This window comes from Grammomys surdaster, unplaced genomic scaffold (genome assembly GCF_004785775.1).
Source record: "Grammomys surdaster isolate TR1022 unplaced genomic scaffold, NIH_TR_1.0 146, whole genome shotgun sequence".
NCBI lineage: Eukaryota > Metazoa > Chordata > Mammalia > Rodentia > Muridae > Grammomys > Grammomys surdaster.
In genome coordinates this window covers 777,631-791,845 of record NW_021604604.1, presented here as the reverse complement: position 1 = coordinate 791,845, position 14,215 = coordinate 777,631, and the positions used below count along the sequence as shown (strand labels likewise).

At 38.9% G+C, this 14,215-nt stretch overlaps 1 protein-coding gene across 1 annotated transcript in view; it reads left to right on the top strand.

The window, feature by feature from the left end:
• The window catches only part of Myo3a (myosin IIIA), a 192,198-nt gene that overhangs the window by 98,315 nt on the left and 79,668 nt on the right, over positions 1-14,215 (top strand). Inside the window, exons 15-16 of the mRNA XM_028764933.1 lie at positions 10,040-10,138; positions 10,413-10,527. Of these exons, the coding sequence (XP_028620766.1) occupies positions 10,040-10,138; positions 10,413-10,527 (214 nt within the window). The remainder of the gene's footprint in view (positions 1-10,039; positions 10,139-10,412; positions 10,528-14,215) is intronic.

Here is a 14,215-nt window from a genome sequence, read left to right as displayed (position 1 = left end):
ACCATGAGATCAATACCTTCTGGAGTAACACAATGGAGTCCTGGTTTGTAGCCATAAAAATAATCCCTTAATGATTATTCAAATATTATAACATGTGCTCAAAAACAACATGATTAGGATAATATATTTGAGGCATGTTGTGTGTTAAGTAAGCTTTTTAATCTCCTAAACAATCTAAGAAACTGTTTTAGTTTCACTACATTACTTATAGGGAAAAGAAAAAAAAACTTTAAGGCCCCAATTTGCCATTGAGTTGAACTATAGCTCAGATAAAACTAGACACCAATTGCTTTGTAATTCTTGCAAAATGGCTTTTTTCATTTTTATGTATACTTTTATGATCCTATTTGTCATTTTCACTCTTGTAACAATTTGCTTACAATTTTATACATGTATATTCTTTGATCAAAGCCTCTCATTATCCTTGTATCCCTTTTCTTCTCAATAAAATCTTTCTTTTTTCCAATCCCCCTCCCATTCTCACATCTTAGATGTATATGTGTGGGAACTACTGTGTTTAGAGTTGTCTGTGTAAGCATGGTTGAGAATCATTTGCTTAAGTGGGGGTAATGTACTAGTGTTTACACCTCTTATGGGCATGACCTCCCTTGCATACTCTGTTTATAGCCTATGAGTCCCTCTCCCATCTATGATGGAATGTTGACGGGCAGGTCTTGTGCAGGCAGTCACTGCTGCTGTGAGTTTATGGATACAGGAGTCAGGTCATGGCCAGAAGACAAACTTTTTGTAGCATTCCTTCCTATCCTTACATTCGTTGTCTCTGCTTCTGTGTGTTGCCTGAGCATGAGCAGTATGAGAGTCCAACAGTTATTTGTTCTAAGCACATTCACCAGTTGTGAAATTCTTGACTAACAATCACTCATTGCAAATAGAAACTTATCTGACCAAGGGTGAAAGTGGTCCATAGGTATAAACAAATGTTTATAGGGCAACATAACAGTAGTAGGTGTTCCTCCCCCAGAGTCTACAGCCTTCTCAGCATTTGGACATATACAGTGGAATTTTACTCAGCTAAAAATAAAATTATTAAAAAGAATTATAAAATTTATAGGTAAATGGCAGAAGTGGGAATTAAACTAAGTGAGGTTCCCCACACCCAAAGAGACAAACCTTAGATCTTCTTTCTCATGTGTCAATCCTAGCTTAGAATTCTTAGGTTTAAGTATTTAAATTGGAATATCTGTAGAGGCCAAGAAGTTAGGCTGGTGCCATTTAGGAAGAGAGACTGTAGGAAGGTGGGGAAGATAGCTGAATATAGTAAAGGGTTTTTGGAGATGGAAAGGTTTTCATGGGGATTGGGAGGGGGAGGGGGATATTATTAAGGGAAGGCTAAACCCAAATGAACTGTGTATAAAAAAACTACATAGAAACATGACATTATGTAAGCTGATTTAAAAGATATAAGTTAAGAAATAGGATTTGAAAGGAGAAAACCTGCATGGCTGCTCCCAGAAGGAATGGGTCATTAAACAAAACTTTTAGTGCCAGAAGTGGGGCATTCTTTTAAGTTGTTTATCAAGGAGACTCCATAAGCCCCAAAATAATGCAGACTCTTGCCAATCTACTTGTTTGTCTACCCAAACTAATAATAAGACCATACTGCTGCATACACTATACACTTTAGTTGAAATCGAGCTGAAACTGAAGTGTTAGATTCCTCCCCAGTGGCTACCTTTCACTATGACAAAAGGTTTTAACAGGACACTGGGAAGGAAAATCCATCAACAGCTTTGCCTAGCAGTCAAACCTTCAAGCTACCATACCTGCTTTCCCAATGAGATGCATTAGTAGCATGATTGTTAAGGGGGTAACCAACTGATTTCCAAGTACCTACAGAGACCAACTTTACCAGTGGAGCCATCCAAGTGTTCTCTGATTGGAGTTCAGGCTTGCGCTACAGAAAGACCTCACACACAGTACTCAAAAACTAGTTAAAACCTATATTTGTTTCTATTTTAGTTAATTTGAATTGCATTTTATATTCTAAAGAAATGTTTTGCGACAGCAGTCTACAAAATGGAAAAAGATATATTAACCCTACATTTAACAGAAGGCTAATTTCCAAAATATATAAAGAACTCAAAAAACTAGAGCACAACAATCCAAATAATCCAATTTTTAAAAATGGGATACAAATCTAACCATAGAATTCTCAACAGAGGAATCTCAAATGGCACTTAAAGAAATATTCAACATCCTTAGCCATCAGATCAATGCAAATCAAAACAATGCAGAGTTTCCATCATTCACCTGGCAGAATGGCTAAGACCAAAACCACAAATGACAGCACATGCTGGCAAGGATGTGAAACAAGGAGAATATTCCTCCATTGCTGTGAGGAGTAAAAACTTGTACAGTCACTTTGGAAATCACTGTATTAGGTTCTCAGAAAACTGGGTATTGATCTATCTCAAGACCCAGATATACTACTTCTTGGCATGTACCAAAAGGATTCTCCAGGCTAAGATTTTTCAAAACCTTCTTTAATAAGGGTTATTAAAGGCTTTAACTTTCCCATCTAGCCCAACACCAACCAGAGGTAGTGGAAAGAAAAGGTTAATAGGGCAAACAGGGATATGAACTAGAAATAGTTCTGTCTAGAAATAGTTCTTTTGGACAATTCCAATCTTCATTGTCAGGATATCAGCAGTTGAGTTCACACAAATCAGCAATGATATCTCAATTTACTTTCAAACACCATTCATGAATCGGCAATGTCAGTTTGATCTAGAAGAAACCATAAGACTGCCAATGGACTCGAGTCTGTGGATGTGGCAAGAAGCCACTGGAACATCATGAGAAGTTCTTTGGTGTGTTTCTCTCTACAGTGTCATGACAAATGATGATCAGCAAAGAAGAACAAGGCAAACCAAGGCTACAGTGTTGTCAGTGAAGACCAGCATCAGCAAAGAACCAGCAAAGAGTGGCAAGGTGAACCAATGCCACACTGCACAATCCACTGTCTATTGGGTTTTATTTATAGCCTTTCCAAGTATCACATGTTCTCTCAAGCATCTTCTTTCACAAAACATCACATGACCTTTTTCTAGACAGCTTTCAGAAAAACACTACATGTCTGTTCTCAGAAAAATATCCTCCCACATGTCTACCTGAGCAAAACATCCTCTCATAACAGTTTCCAGAAAAACATCACATGACACAACTGCATCTCCAAAGAAACCAGAACTTTTCACTTCAAGGGCACTTGCTCAACTAGGTTCATAGCAGTTTTATGCATAATAGCCAGAAACTGAAAACAACTTAGATGTCTCTCAACCAAAGAATGGATGAAGAAAATGTGGTATATTTACACAATGAAACATTATTCAACTGTTAAAAACAATAATATCATAAAATTTGCAAGCAAAAGAAAAAATCATCCTAAGCAAGGTAATCCAGACACAGAAAGACAAAGATTGACATTTATTTACTTCTAAGTGGATATTAACTGTAAAATAAGGATAACCATGCTACAATCCACAGACCCAGAGAAGCTAAGTCATGTCAATGAAATGATTCCTAATGATACTCTGCTTTACTCATACATCAGTGCCTAGCCCAGTTGTCATCAGAGAGGTTTCATCTAGCTGCTGATAGAAACAGATACAGAGGACCACAACCAAATGTTAGGTGGAGCTTATGAATCCTGCTAAAGAAGGGGAGGAAGAATGGTAGGGGCTAGAGGGGTCGAGGACAGCACAAACTCACAGAATCAACTAACCCAGGCTCATAGGGGATCACAAAGACTGAACCAACAACCAGGGAGCTTTTATAAGATAGATCTAGGCCCTCTATGTATATGTCACTGTAGCTCGAGCTAACTCTGAATCTTTTGCTTGTTTTTAGGACCCTTTTCCTCCAACTGAGTTACCTTATCCAGCCTTAATGTGAGGTTGTACCTAATATTGTTGCAACTTGATATGACATGTTTAGTCACTATCCATGGAAGCCTGCCCTTTTCCGAAGAGAAACAGAGGAGTGGATGGGGGCAGGGTGCAGAGGAGAGGTGGGAGGACACTGGAAGGAGAAGAGAAAGTAACTGTGGTCAGGATGAAAATATATATCTATAAAAGAAACATCTTGTGACCTTTTAAAAATTAGAAGAAGTGTTATTTCTAGTTAGATTGTGTGTGTGTGTGTGTGTGTGTGTGTGTGTCATATGTATGCATGTGGAAACTCATAGCATGAGAAGTCAGTGGAATATGTCAGGTATCACCCACTATAATTCTCTGTCTTATTCTCTCGAGACATGTTTCTCAACTTTAAGTTTGTGATTTTGCCCAGGCTGTCTGACTAGGTAGCTCTCAAGAACCACTTGCCCCGTCCCACAAATGATGGCATTATAAGAATGGACATGCATTCATACACGAGGAGCACTATCCATATATGTGGATTCTGAGGTTTCAAATTTAAATTCTCATGTTCACATAGCAAGCACTCTTATGCATTGAGCCACTTTCCTAGAGCCATAGATACATTTTTTAAATTATGAATTTCAGTGGATTATATCCATCATAATTACAAAGAAGAAAGAACAAGTTCAAAGGGTTTGACCAAAATCCCTATTTATAAGACAGAATGTCCGTGAAAGAATCAAGAAGGAGTACTTAGCCCAGATTGAATAGTTTAGTCCAGATTTGCAAGGGTAAAACATCATGTGTACTCCAAGGCTTCTGGGGCCAAAGGAAAAATCTATCAGAGAGCTGGGAATAAGGGCTGCCTGGAGGTCTGTAGCCCCCACAGAACTGCATCCTCTACCAAGTAGAATGTGAGTCAATAGATCCTTTACTTGCCTCCTCTCTCTACAAGCCAGAGGACAAGGGAATCAGGTCCTGCAGTCTACAGTGTTGAGCATGGGAAATAAGGGTCATAAAGAAAACAGACGATTGGAAAGACAGTCAGAATGGGGCATCGTAAAAGGGTCTGAGAGCCAATCTGAGAAGCAGAAAAGAACCAGATCAGACATGTATCTTATTTAATGAATTTACCCTTTCTTTTAAAAGGATTGACTTTTTCCTTCTCTCTTTCCTCTGCCCTGTTCTGCTCACATCAGTGTCTGACTGCATCCATCTTTAGAGCATCTTTGTCACAATGGCCAACTAATAGCTTGTGACTTAAACCCTTTGTTAAATATAGTAGATTTTAAAGGGAAAAATAAAATGAGGCTGCTTGAGAGAAAATGAGCACATTGAAGACAATGCTGGATAATTCTCATAAATATAAATTATAGCCATATCTGCTAGTTTTCTCTTGCAATGATTAGAGTTCAGCAAGCATTGATTGCATTACTCTCCTACCTCGGCCCTTTAAAAGCCTCTCTAAGAGTCATAAACACACTGGTAGGCATATTCTCTGCTGTTATGGACCAGTGGGGTACTGTGCTAAGCATTTCATTGTCTTTGTGTCTTGCTGTATTGTTTCTTTCACACAGACTGAAAGAACACACCAATTAATGCCAAAAGCTGAAATTTAAACCATGTATCTCCAAAGCCCCACATTCATTCATTCATTCATTCATCTATTTGACAAATATTTACTGAATATCTATTGTGTGGTGAACACAGATTTAAAACCAACTTAGATTTTGGGGGAAGAAGTAGAGTAGTGGGTTTGGCCTAATGCTGCTTGTATTCTAATGTTAATTTTGGTCCCCAAAACTGCTTACACGAGTGTCTGCATGTAGCTTCTGGGAATCTGCCCCCAATTGGTTCTGATTGGTAAGTAAAAATGCCAACAGAGTGCAGGACAGAGAGGCATGACCACCACGTTAATGAGCCAGGAGAGCTATCCCAGAGTGAAATCCATTTGGGTAGCCCTCTGTGTCCAGAGCAGCCGAGACAGAATATAGAGTTTAGTAAGTAATAACTCAAGATTATTGGCAGAAGGTAAATTAACCATGTGGAGATTAGGCAGTGGCCCATCTATTGTGCTGACTAAGGCATATTAAAATATAAAGGCTGTGTGTTTGTCTTTCATTCGGTAACATAAACCATTGAGGCAGGTGGTGAACCCACTGCTGGGATTTATTAATTAATATTTGATTCAACTAAGTAGTTCATGATTTCCTAATAATGCTGTGTGCTGTGGCTCAAACTCACAGGCCACTTAGTCTAGTCTTTTGGAGCATAGGAGGTGAGTTCAGCTGCTGAGAATAAGTGGGTAAATTACAAGGAGAAAGATGGAAGAGATGGTGTCTATGGGGAAGTACTAATTGGACAAAATAAAACTGAAAACGCTAGTGTTCCAAGGACATGCTGTGGAACTTTGAGTATGCAAGGCTTTATCTTCAGCCTTTGAGCATCTCCTGCAAAGATTCAGAGGTATCAAAGAAGAGTTAAACCATATTACTGAGGATTTTGCCTCAGCTCTGCAGGTTTTAGGGACCTTTCCTGCATGACACTTCTTCACCACTCAAGGCCATTGAACTCATACAAGATCATCCAGAGGGCATTCGTACAAGTGGCTGAGTAGCACTCCAAAAAAGTAGCAGAACATCCATAAATATAGTGGAACCATGGTCAGAAAAACATGTTTTGTACTTCACTGAGACCCTGCGTTTGTCCTGGGAGCACTGACCTAGGAACAGTACATGTGCCTTGTGAGACTAGATCTTGAGTGCATATTTGTTGTTTGTAGCTGATCTGAGATGAGAATCCTTTGGAGCTAGTTTTCTTTCTTTTTTTTTCCCTTTAACTCTCTCGTTGTTTATCAATTGAAGGTCAGTACATTTCCCATAGTAACTCCAGGCCTTGTAAAATCACCATGTTGGTTGATGTAAACTGATAATGGTAGAGAAATCTGCTAGGTTCGTGTGTCTACATTTATGAGTCACCTCACTAATTATACTTTGCATTGTTGAAGTGCTTTAAGAGGTGACATGCAGGGCAGTCAGTGTGAGACCTAGAAAACAAAGCAAATAAATTATATACTGTGCTAGTTCTAGAGATGCTTGTCATTTGGTGGCACTAAATAGATGAGAACTGAACGAAGCTCTTAGTTTTGTTCTAACTTTTAAGAAATTAATTTAATCTTTGTCACTTTCATACCAATGTATCATGTGTTCTGGTCATGCTTAGTCTGTACCCTCTCTTAGCCCTAGGGCTTCCCTCATTCCACCAGGTTCCCAGGCTACTTTCATGTCTTTATGGTTCCTTTTGCAGTATACAAATAGCATACTGTATACAATGCAGTATACACGCAACAGTATGTTGTCTGTAATAGACTTCGCCTGTCTCATTGGTTCCTGCAACAAGCGACAGATGGTGGCATTGAAGATGAGAATTTGCAGAGCTTTTTAGGAAGGGCGTGGAGGCTGGCTGTATCTCTGCAGTATAATGCTTACTTAGCATGTATGAGGCCCTAGATCCTATCTTTATTCTGTTCAAAAATAATTTAAGATAAAAAGTGTAAAATAAAAGGTGTATCTGCTCTTGGGTCATCAGTCAGCCTTGAAACCCTATCTTCTTTGAACCCTGTGGTGGTTTGAATATGCTTGGCCCGAGGAGTGGATAGCACTATTAGAAGGTATGGCCTTGTTAGTAGGTGTGGCCTTGTTGAAGTAAGTGTGTCACTGTGGGGTGGGCTTTGAGACCCTCCTCTTAGCTGCCTGGAAGACAGTAGTCTTCTAGAGGACTTCAGATCAAGATATAGAGCTCTCCACTCCTTTCATGCCATGCCTACCTGGATGCTGCCATGTTCCCACCATGATGATAAAAACTAAACCTCTGAACCTGTAAGCCAGCACCAATTAAATGTTGTCCTTTAAAAGAGTTACCTTGGTCATGGTGCCTGTTCACAGCAGTAAAACCCTAATTAAGACAATCCCCTCCCTGGCTCCTCCAGATTCCTCTTCCTTCTGTGTGATACGTTTTCTTCTTATATATTCATTCATTCACTCCTAAAATGTATGCTTTTGTTGTGATTTGTCCTTAAGACATTTCTCTTTCCTCTCTACTGTCACTTCATACTCTCTTTGACTTCAAGACTTCATGTAGTTCTGTGAAAGTAGCACTTCTTACTCGCTCCTGAGCTCATCTTTTCTGATTCAGACCACCCACCTATCTTGCATTTCAATTTAATTGAACCCATACCAAAACTGTGCTTTTCCTGTAGGCTCTCTCTGTTCGAGCTATCCCCTGTACCTATGGAAAATGCATCACCTTTGAAACCTTCACATATCTGCATAGATACTTTGTTCAAGCTATCCCTTGTACCTATGGAAAATCTATCACGTTTGAGACCTTTACATATCTATATAGACACATTTCAATTAACATTTATTCTAAGGAACATTTCTATGTAACGTAGCAATAAATTATTTAAAAGGCTAAGTATAGAGGTGCATGCCTTAATCACAAGCATTGCAAAGGCTAAGGCAGATGTATCGTGAATCCAAGGCTCGATTAGGAGGCATAGGGAGACTTCTCAAAATGATAATGATAGTAGTAATTGTAGTAGCAGTTGTAGTAAATAAATAAATAACAACAACAATAAAAATATTATCCAAAATCTGTCTCCATTAAGAGTATTCTACATAATTACAGAAAGAAGTAGGAGAGATTTAACTTCTTTTCTGATCTTTTTAGTAAAGTAGTTTCTGTAGAATTATATATTAAGAAGTATGCCTTTTCCATTTCCATGGACTTCATGTGGAAAAACTTTTTTAAAAAGTTCTTGTTCAGGTAAAAATATCAATTTGATAATTATCATTCATTTTCTTAATCTTTCAATGGCCTCTAAAGCCCACTGACGGAGACTGTGTAGTGGTGAAAGAAAGAAGCAGGGAGCATGAGATACACCAAGCTGCCTTGGCATATGTGGGAGGGGGCTTAGTGAGGGGACAATGACAAAAAGGGACACTAAGCCAGGTCAGCCCACTGCCAACGGCATCATGGAGGAGGGACTCCATAGCAGTGATGTAGCATCTAATGACTCATTGACTGTGAAAACACCTAGACCTTTGGGAGAGTTAAGTTCAATGCTAACTGGAAGAAGAGTAACAATGGGGAGACATGGCTGTGGCATGCCAGGGGTCTGTGACATTATAATGAATTTAACCTCTGGAAGAGGTTCCCTCCCCTACCTGGACTCCCTCCTTGGGTCTGATGATAATGGAAGGTGCAATCAAGACTTAGGAACATCCTAAAATAAGAAGGTTGAGCAGGGAAGCAGGAACAAGAATGACACAGAGAGGCAGATCCCAGTGCCGCCTAGATGGTCACCTGAGTTATCAGGGGTGAAATTAAAGCATGACCAAAAGGAGACACTGGAAAGAGACCAATAGGAGGCCAAGTGCCTCCTCCTCTATCTTGTAAAGGGGACATCTGAGGGAAGAAGTTGAGGGACATAGGACCCTAACTCCTCACCAGTGTGCTATGTGGAACATTCTAAGCCAGACACTCATCCCTCTGGCCTTAATTGATTTTCTCCAACACCTAGGGAATACTCTTCATACTTAGAACCAGGGAGTTATGGAACTCTAACTGTTAGGAGATGCCTCACATATATGGGAAAGATAATATAAAAAGGTGAAGGAGATGTGGCCATTGCAGTCAGACAGAACTTGTCTGAAGTCATCTCTGTGACTATGTTGAGATGGGATGTGCTAAGTTTCAGTTTCCTGAATATGGAAAGTGGAAAGACCATGCCTTCCCCAAGGATTTGCAGAGACTTGTGGAGATAACTAGCATTCTATGCATCTTATTTCTTTTCCTGGCCATTTCTACTGACATACGACATCTTAGAAGCTCAAAGCCTCCTGACTGTTTCAGTCCTTTTATGTTCCTGGTGCCTAGAAAAATTCCTGGAAAGTGGCTAACAAATGTCATGATGTTTAGAACTTCCACCTAATGATGCCTATAGATGAAAATAATGGCACAAGCAACAGAAAGCCAGAACTCGATGATCAAGGAAGCCCGGGTGGACAATCACAGATCGAACAACGGCATGAGTGAGTCGCTTCAACAGTTAATACATGTTCTTATTAACCATCTTCCTCAAAATGTCTTGTTTTTTTCAGTGGAGAAAAAAATTTCCATATTTTTTACTATATTTATGCTGGGTTAGCAGAAAAGAAGAAACTAGCACTTTACAAACTGCCTGAAAACAAGCCACCCAGGTAAGCTACCTGGCTGTACTTGGTTTGGTTTGGTTTGGTTTGGTTTGGTTTGGTTTGGTTTGGTTTGGTTTGGTTTGGTTTGGTTTGGTTTGGTTTGGTTTTCCAGACAGGATTTCTCTGTGTATCCATGGCTGTCCTGGAACTTGCTCTGTAGATCAGGCTGGTCTAGAACTCATGGAGATCTCCTTGCCTCTGTGTCCTGAGTTCTGGGATGATAATGTTTTTCTTTCAATGTAATTTTAGATTTTTATCTTATTTCTCATACATTCTGCAGGTACTTACAAAATGACAACCTCAGAACAGTACAGGACATAATGAACAATAGTTTCTATAAATCCCAGTATGAATTAATTGAACAATGTTTCAAAGTCATAGGTTTTACAATGGAGGTAAGTACCAAAGAAATTTGAACCACTTTTTAAGTATCTTTTTAAAAGTCTTCACTAATGACGAGAATTAATTAACTCATTGACTGGTTAATATGTCAGGAACTTTGCTCAAAACTTTATATAGCAGCACTCACATTATAGGTGTATGTGTGGGTGTGAGTGTTTCTCTATATGTGTGGGGTATGTGCACATATATACAGGTGCATTTAGAGCCCTGGGGTCAAGATCAGGTGTCATTACTTGGTGGCTCTCCACCTATGCTTTGAGACAGGGTCTCTTACTGTACTTGAAGCTTATTAATTTTGTTAGCCTGACTGGCAAATGAACTTCAGGGATCCTCCTATATAAAATTAATTATTTTAATATAAATGTAAGTAGTAGCCAGTGAGTTAATCCAGCTGCTGTATTTCTTTACCTTTGTTTAGTCCCCAATAACCACACAGAGAAACCAAGATTTAAGCCACACCTCAATACTGGGCAGTTAAATGATCTATAATAACCCAATGTTAATCTGACTTCCTCCCATCCCCATCCCATGATACTTACATATTATTATTGATCTGACTCTTTGGGCTTCAGATGTTTTTGCTTTCTCATGGTGTCTTCTCAGATCCTCTTCTCCTCATGGTTATCTGAATTTACCCCCACCCTAGTGGAAGTTTCCACCCTAATCTATCTTCTGCCCAGTCATTGGGTGATCAGCATTTATTGACAAGACAGAGAATAAATAGGAAGAACTGTTTACACAAACTTGAGACAGGAGATTCTCAATATAAACATTACAATGTTGTGTCTGGATTGAAACAAGACATGAGACAGAGAAATTAGCATTTAAATAACACAAGGACAATCTATACACAGTACACACAAACATGCCTACACTCCTGCCTCCAACCCCCAATTGTGGCCAGGCTTTTTAGTTCTGGGGATCTTAATTTTGGGTCCTCATGTTTCTAGCAGATAACTGAACCATCTCCTCAGCCTCAATATAAAGTCTTTTGTCATGTTTCTAATTCTTCCATAATAGTTACCTATTCATATTTTTGTGTCCTTTTCTAGTTATTTGAATTTTGCTAGGGAATAAACTCTCACATTTAAGCCATAGATTTGATTGATGGATTTTCTTGTACTATCTAAATTTTTCCTGTATCTCTAGCTTTATTTTTTAAACTTTAGTTTTTTAATATGTTTATAGGTGGCATATAAATTACTGGGTTTCATTGTAACATTTCTATCATATGTATTATTACATCTTGCTTGCCACTCATAGAACTCCTGTCCCTGCTGTCTTCGTGTTGGTCCCTTTGTCCCTCCACTGCCGTCCTCTTCCTTTCCAGTGGCTTCTTTTCCTTTGCTTTCCTTGAGTCCTCCCCTACTTCTATTTATATCTCTTCTCTCTCCCATTATACCTCTCTTTCTACATTCATGTTTCACATAAACATGCATGTTTTTATAAATTTGAATCTGAACATTGGAGGGATGCCAGGTAGTGGTTAATCTTTCTGAGTCTAGTCTATTTTGTTCAGCACAATGACCATCCCATGTTTTTCAAATAACACATAAATTTCTTCTTTTGAAAATTGTGTATGTGTTACTCCATTTATTGACTAATTTATGTTTGGGGTTGAAGTTTTACAGTTCTATGGAGTCTAGATATTAATCCTAGTTTGATGTGTATACAACTGACAGTTTCTTTTTTCCAATTTTGTAGGCTGTCTCATTTTCTTTGCTGTACAGAACTTTTCAATGTCATGCAACCCCAACCTGTCTATTTATGGGGTTATTTCCTGTGCGGTTTGAGTCCTTTTCATAGAGGCTTCTCTGTGCCGGGCTTGGCTGTGCCTGTGAGTTGATATGACTTTCCTCTAGCTGTTTCTGAATTGCATCTTTGATCAGGTATAACCTGACTTGGGGTAGGTAAAACACAGGTATCTGGCTTTATTAATTGACATGTGGAATACAGTTCTCCCAGCCCCATTTTAAGAAGCCATCTCTTGTCAAATGCATTTGACAACTTTTTTTAAGTGTCTAAAGCTATCTAGGCTATTTCTGAGACCTTAATCTACTCTAGCAGTCTGCTAGCTTGTTTTTATGACATTGCCATGCAAGTTTTGTTACTGTGACTCTGTACTGTAATTTGAGGTTTTCCTCTCTTGGATTTTGTGGTTTTATTGTGTCTGTTGTTCAGAACCATTTGTGTTTTCACATGAATTTTAGAATTAATGTTTCCTAATATTGTAAAGAATGTCAATGATACTTTGATGGAAATTGTGCTGAATTTGAGGATTATTTTTAGTAATAGGCCATTTTACAGTAAATTGTGCACATCCATGATCATGGAGGACTTTTCATCTTTTAGCATCTTACTTAATTCCTTCAGTCTCTTAAAGTCTGCATTGTAGGGGCCCTTTACTCCTTAGTGGCACTTATCCCAAAATATTTTATGTTGGTGTCATTATAAATCAAATTGGCTTGCTGATTTACTTTTTGGGCAGAGTTGTTCTTGGGATACAGAAAAGGTGAGTTTCTGGTATTTCTTGCTACTTCACCGAACATGCTTATCAAGTCCAACCTTTTTTATTTTTTTCCTTTTTGTGGAATCTTTAGGCTATTTAAGGGTACGGTCGTCACATCAACAAATAGGGGTAATTTTACTTCTTCCTTTCTCAACTATATCTCTTTTACTTCCTGTTGCTTTAGCTATGACTTTGAGCACTAGATTAGATATCTTTGCTTCATTTCTGATTTTAGAGAAAAAAAAAACTTTCAGTTTTCCTCATCTGTTAGTTATAGGTTTACCATGTATATCATTCGTGATGTTCAGGTATGTAGTTTCTTTGAGGTTTTATTTTAGGAGAAGGCCATGTGTTGGACTATGTCAAGGGCCTTTCTGCATCTGTTGAAATATCATGTGATTTCAGTTCTTAAATTCATGTGCTGTATTACACTTCTTGATTTGTCTATGGTGACCTATCTTCCAATCTCTAGAATGAACTAATTTGTGTATGATGTACTAATTTCATAGTTAGTTCAACTTGCAGAGACTTTGTTGCTAATGTTCACATCTTTGAATGGCCTTCTTGAGAAATGTAATCTACAGGTTTTTGCTGTTGGTGTTGTGTCCATTATAATGCTGGCTCCATGGCATGACTTGTGTTTCTGTTATGAAACACTGTCCTATGTGTTTCTGTTGTAGGAAGAACAATGGCGTGCTGTGGGAAATATTTAAAAAGAACAGCAAGTTCCCGTGCTATACCCAACACCTGCAGGCCACATGGCACCCTTGGGGTGTTCTCATCTCAGCAGACTTTCTGGCTCACAGCTCCCAAAATCTCTCCACACTGCTCACTAAATTCCCAATGACAGGTTTCTTCCATGCCAGCCCCATGCTTCAAAACCCCAATGGCCTTTGTGGTGCACACCAGGCAAACTACGCTTACTGCTGTACCTTTCTCTCTGGAACCCAATCGAGTAGCTACAAGAACAAAAACACCACACAAACTTACTTCAGAAACAATGGTAACGCAATCTCTGGGCACAACTAGAATGCTAATCATGTATTAAATCTAAATCCTCCGATGGCGAATGCACTAGGATTTGCCATATAAACAGGAGACACTAGTAGCTACATCTTTACATCTTGTCCTCACGCTATCCCTGTCCGAAAGGCTCTCTCTCTCTCTCTCTC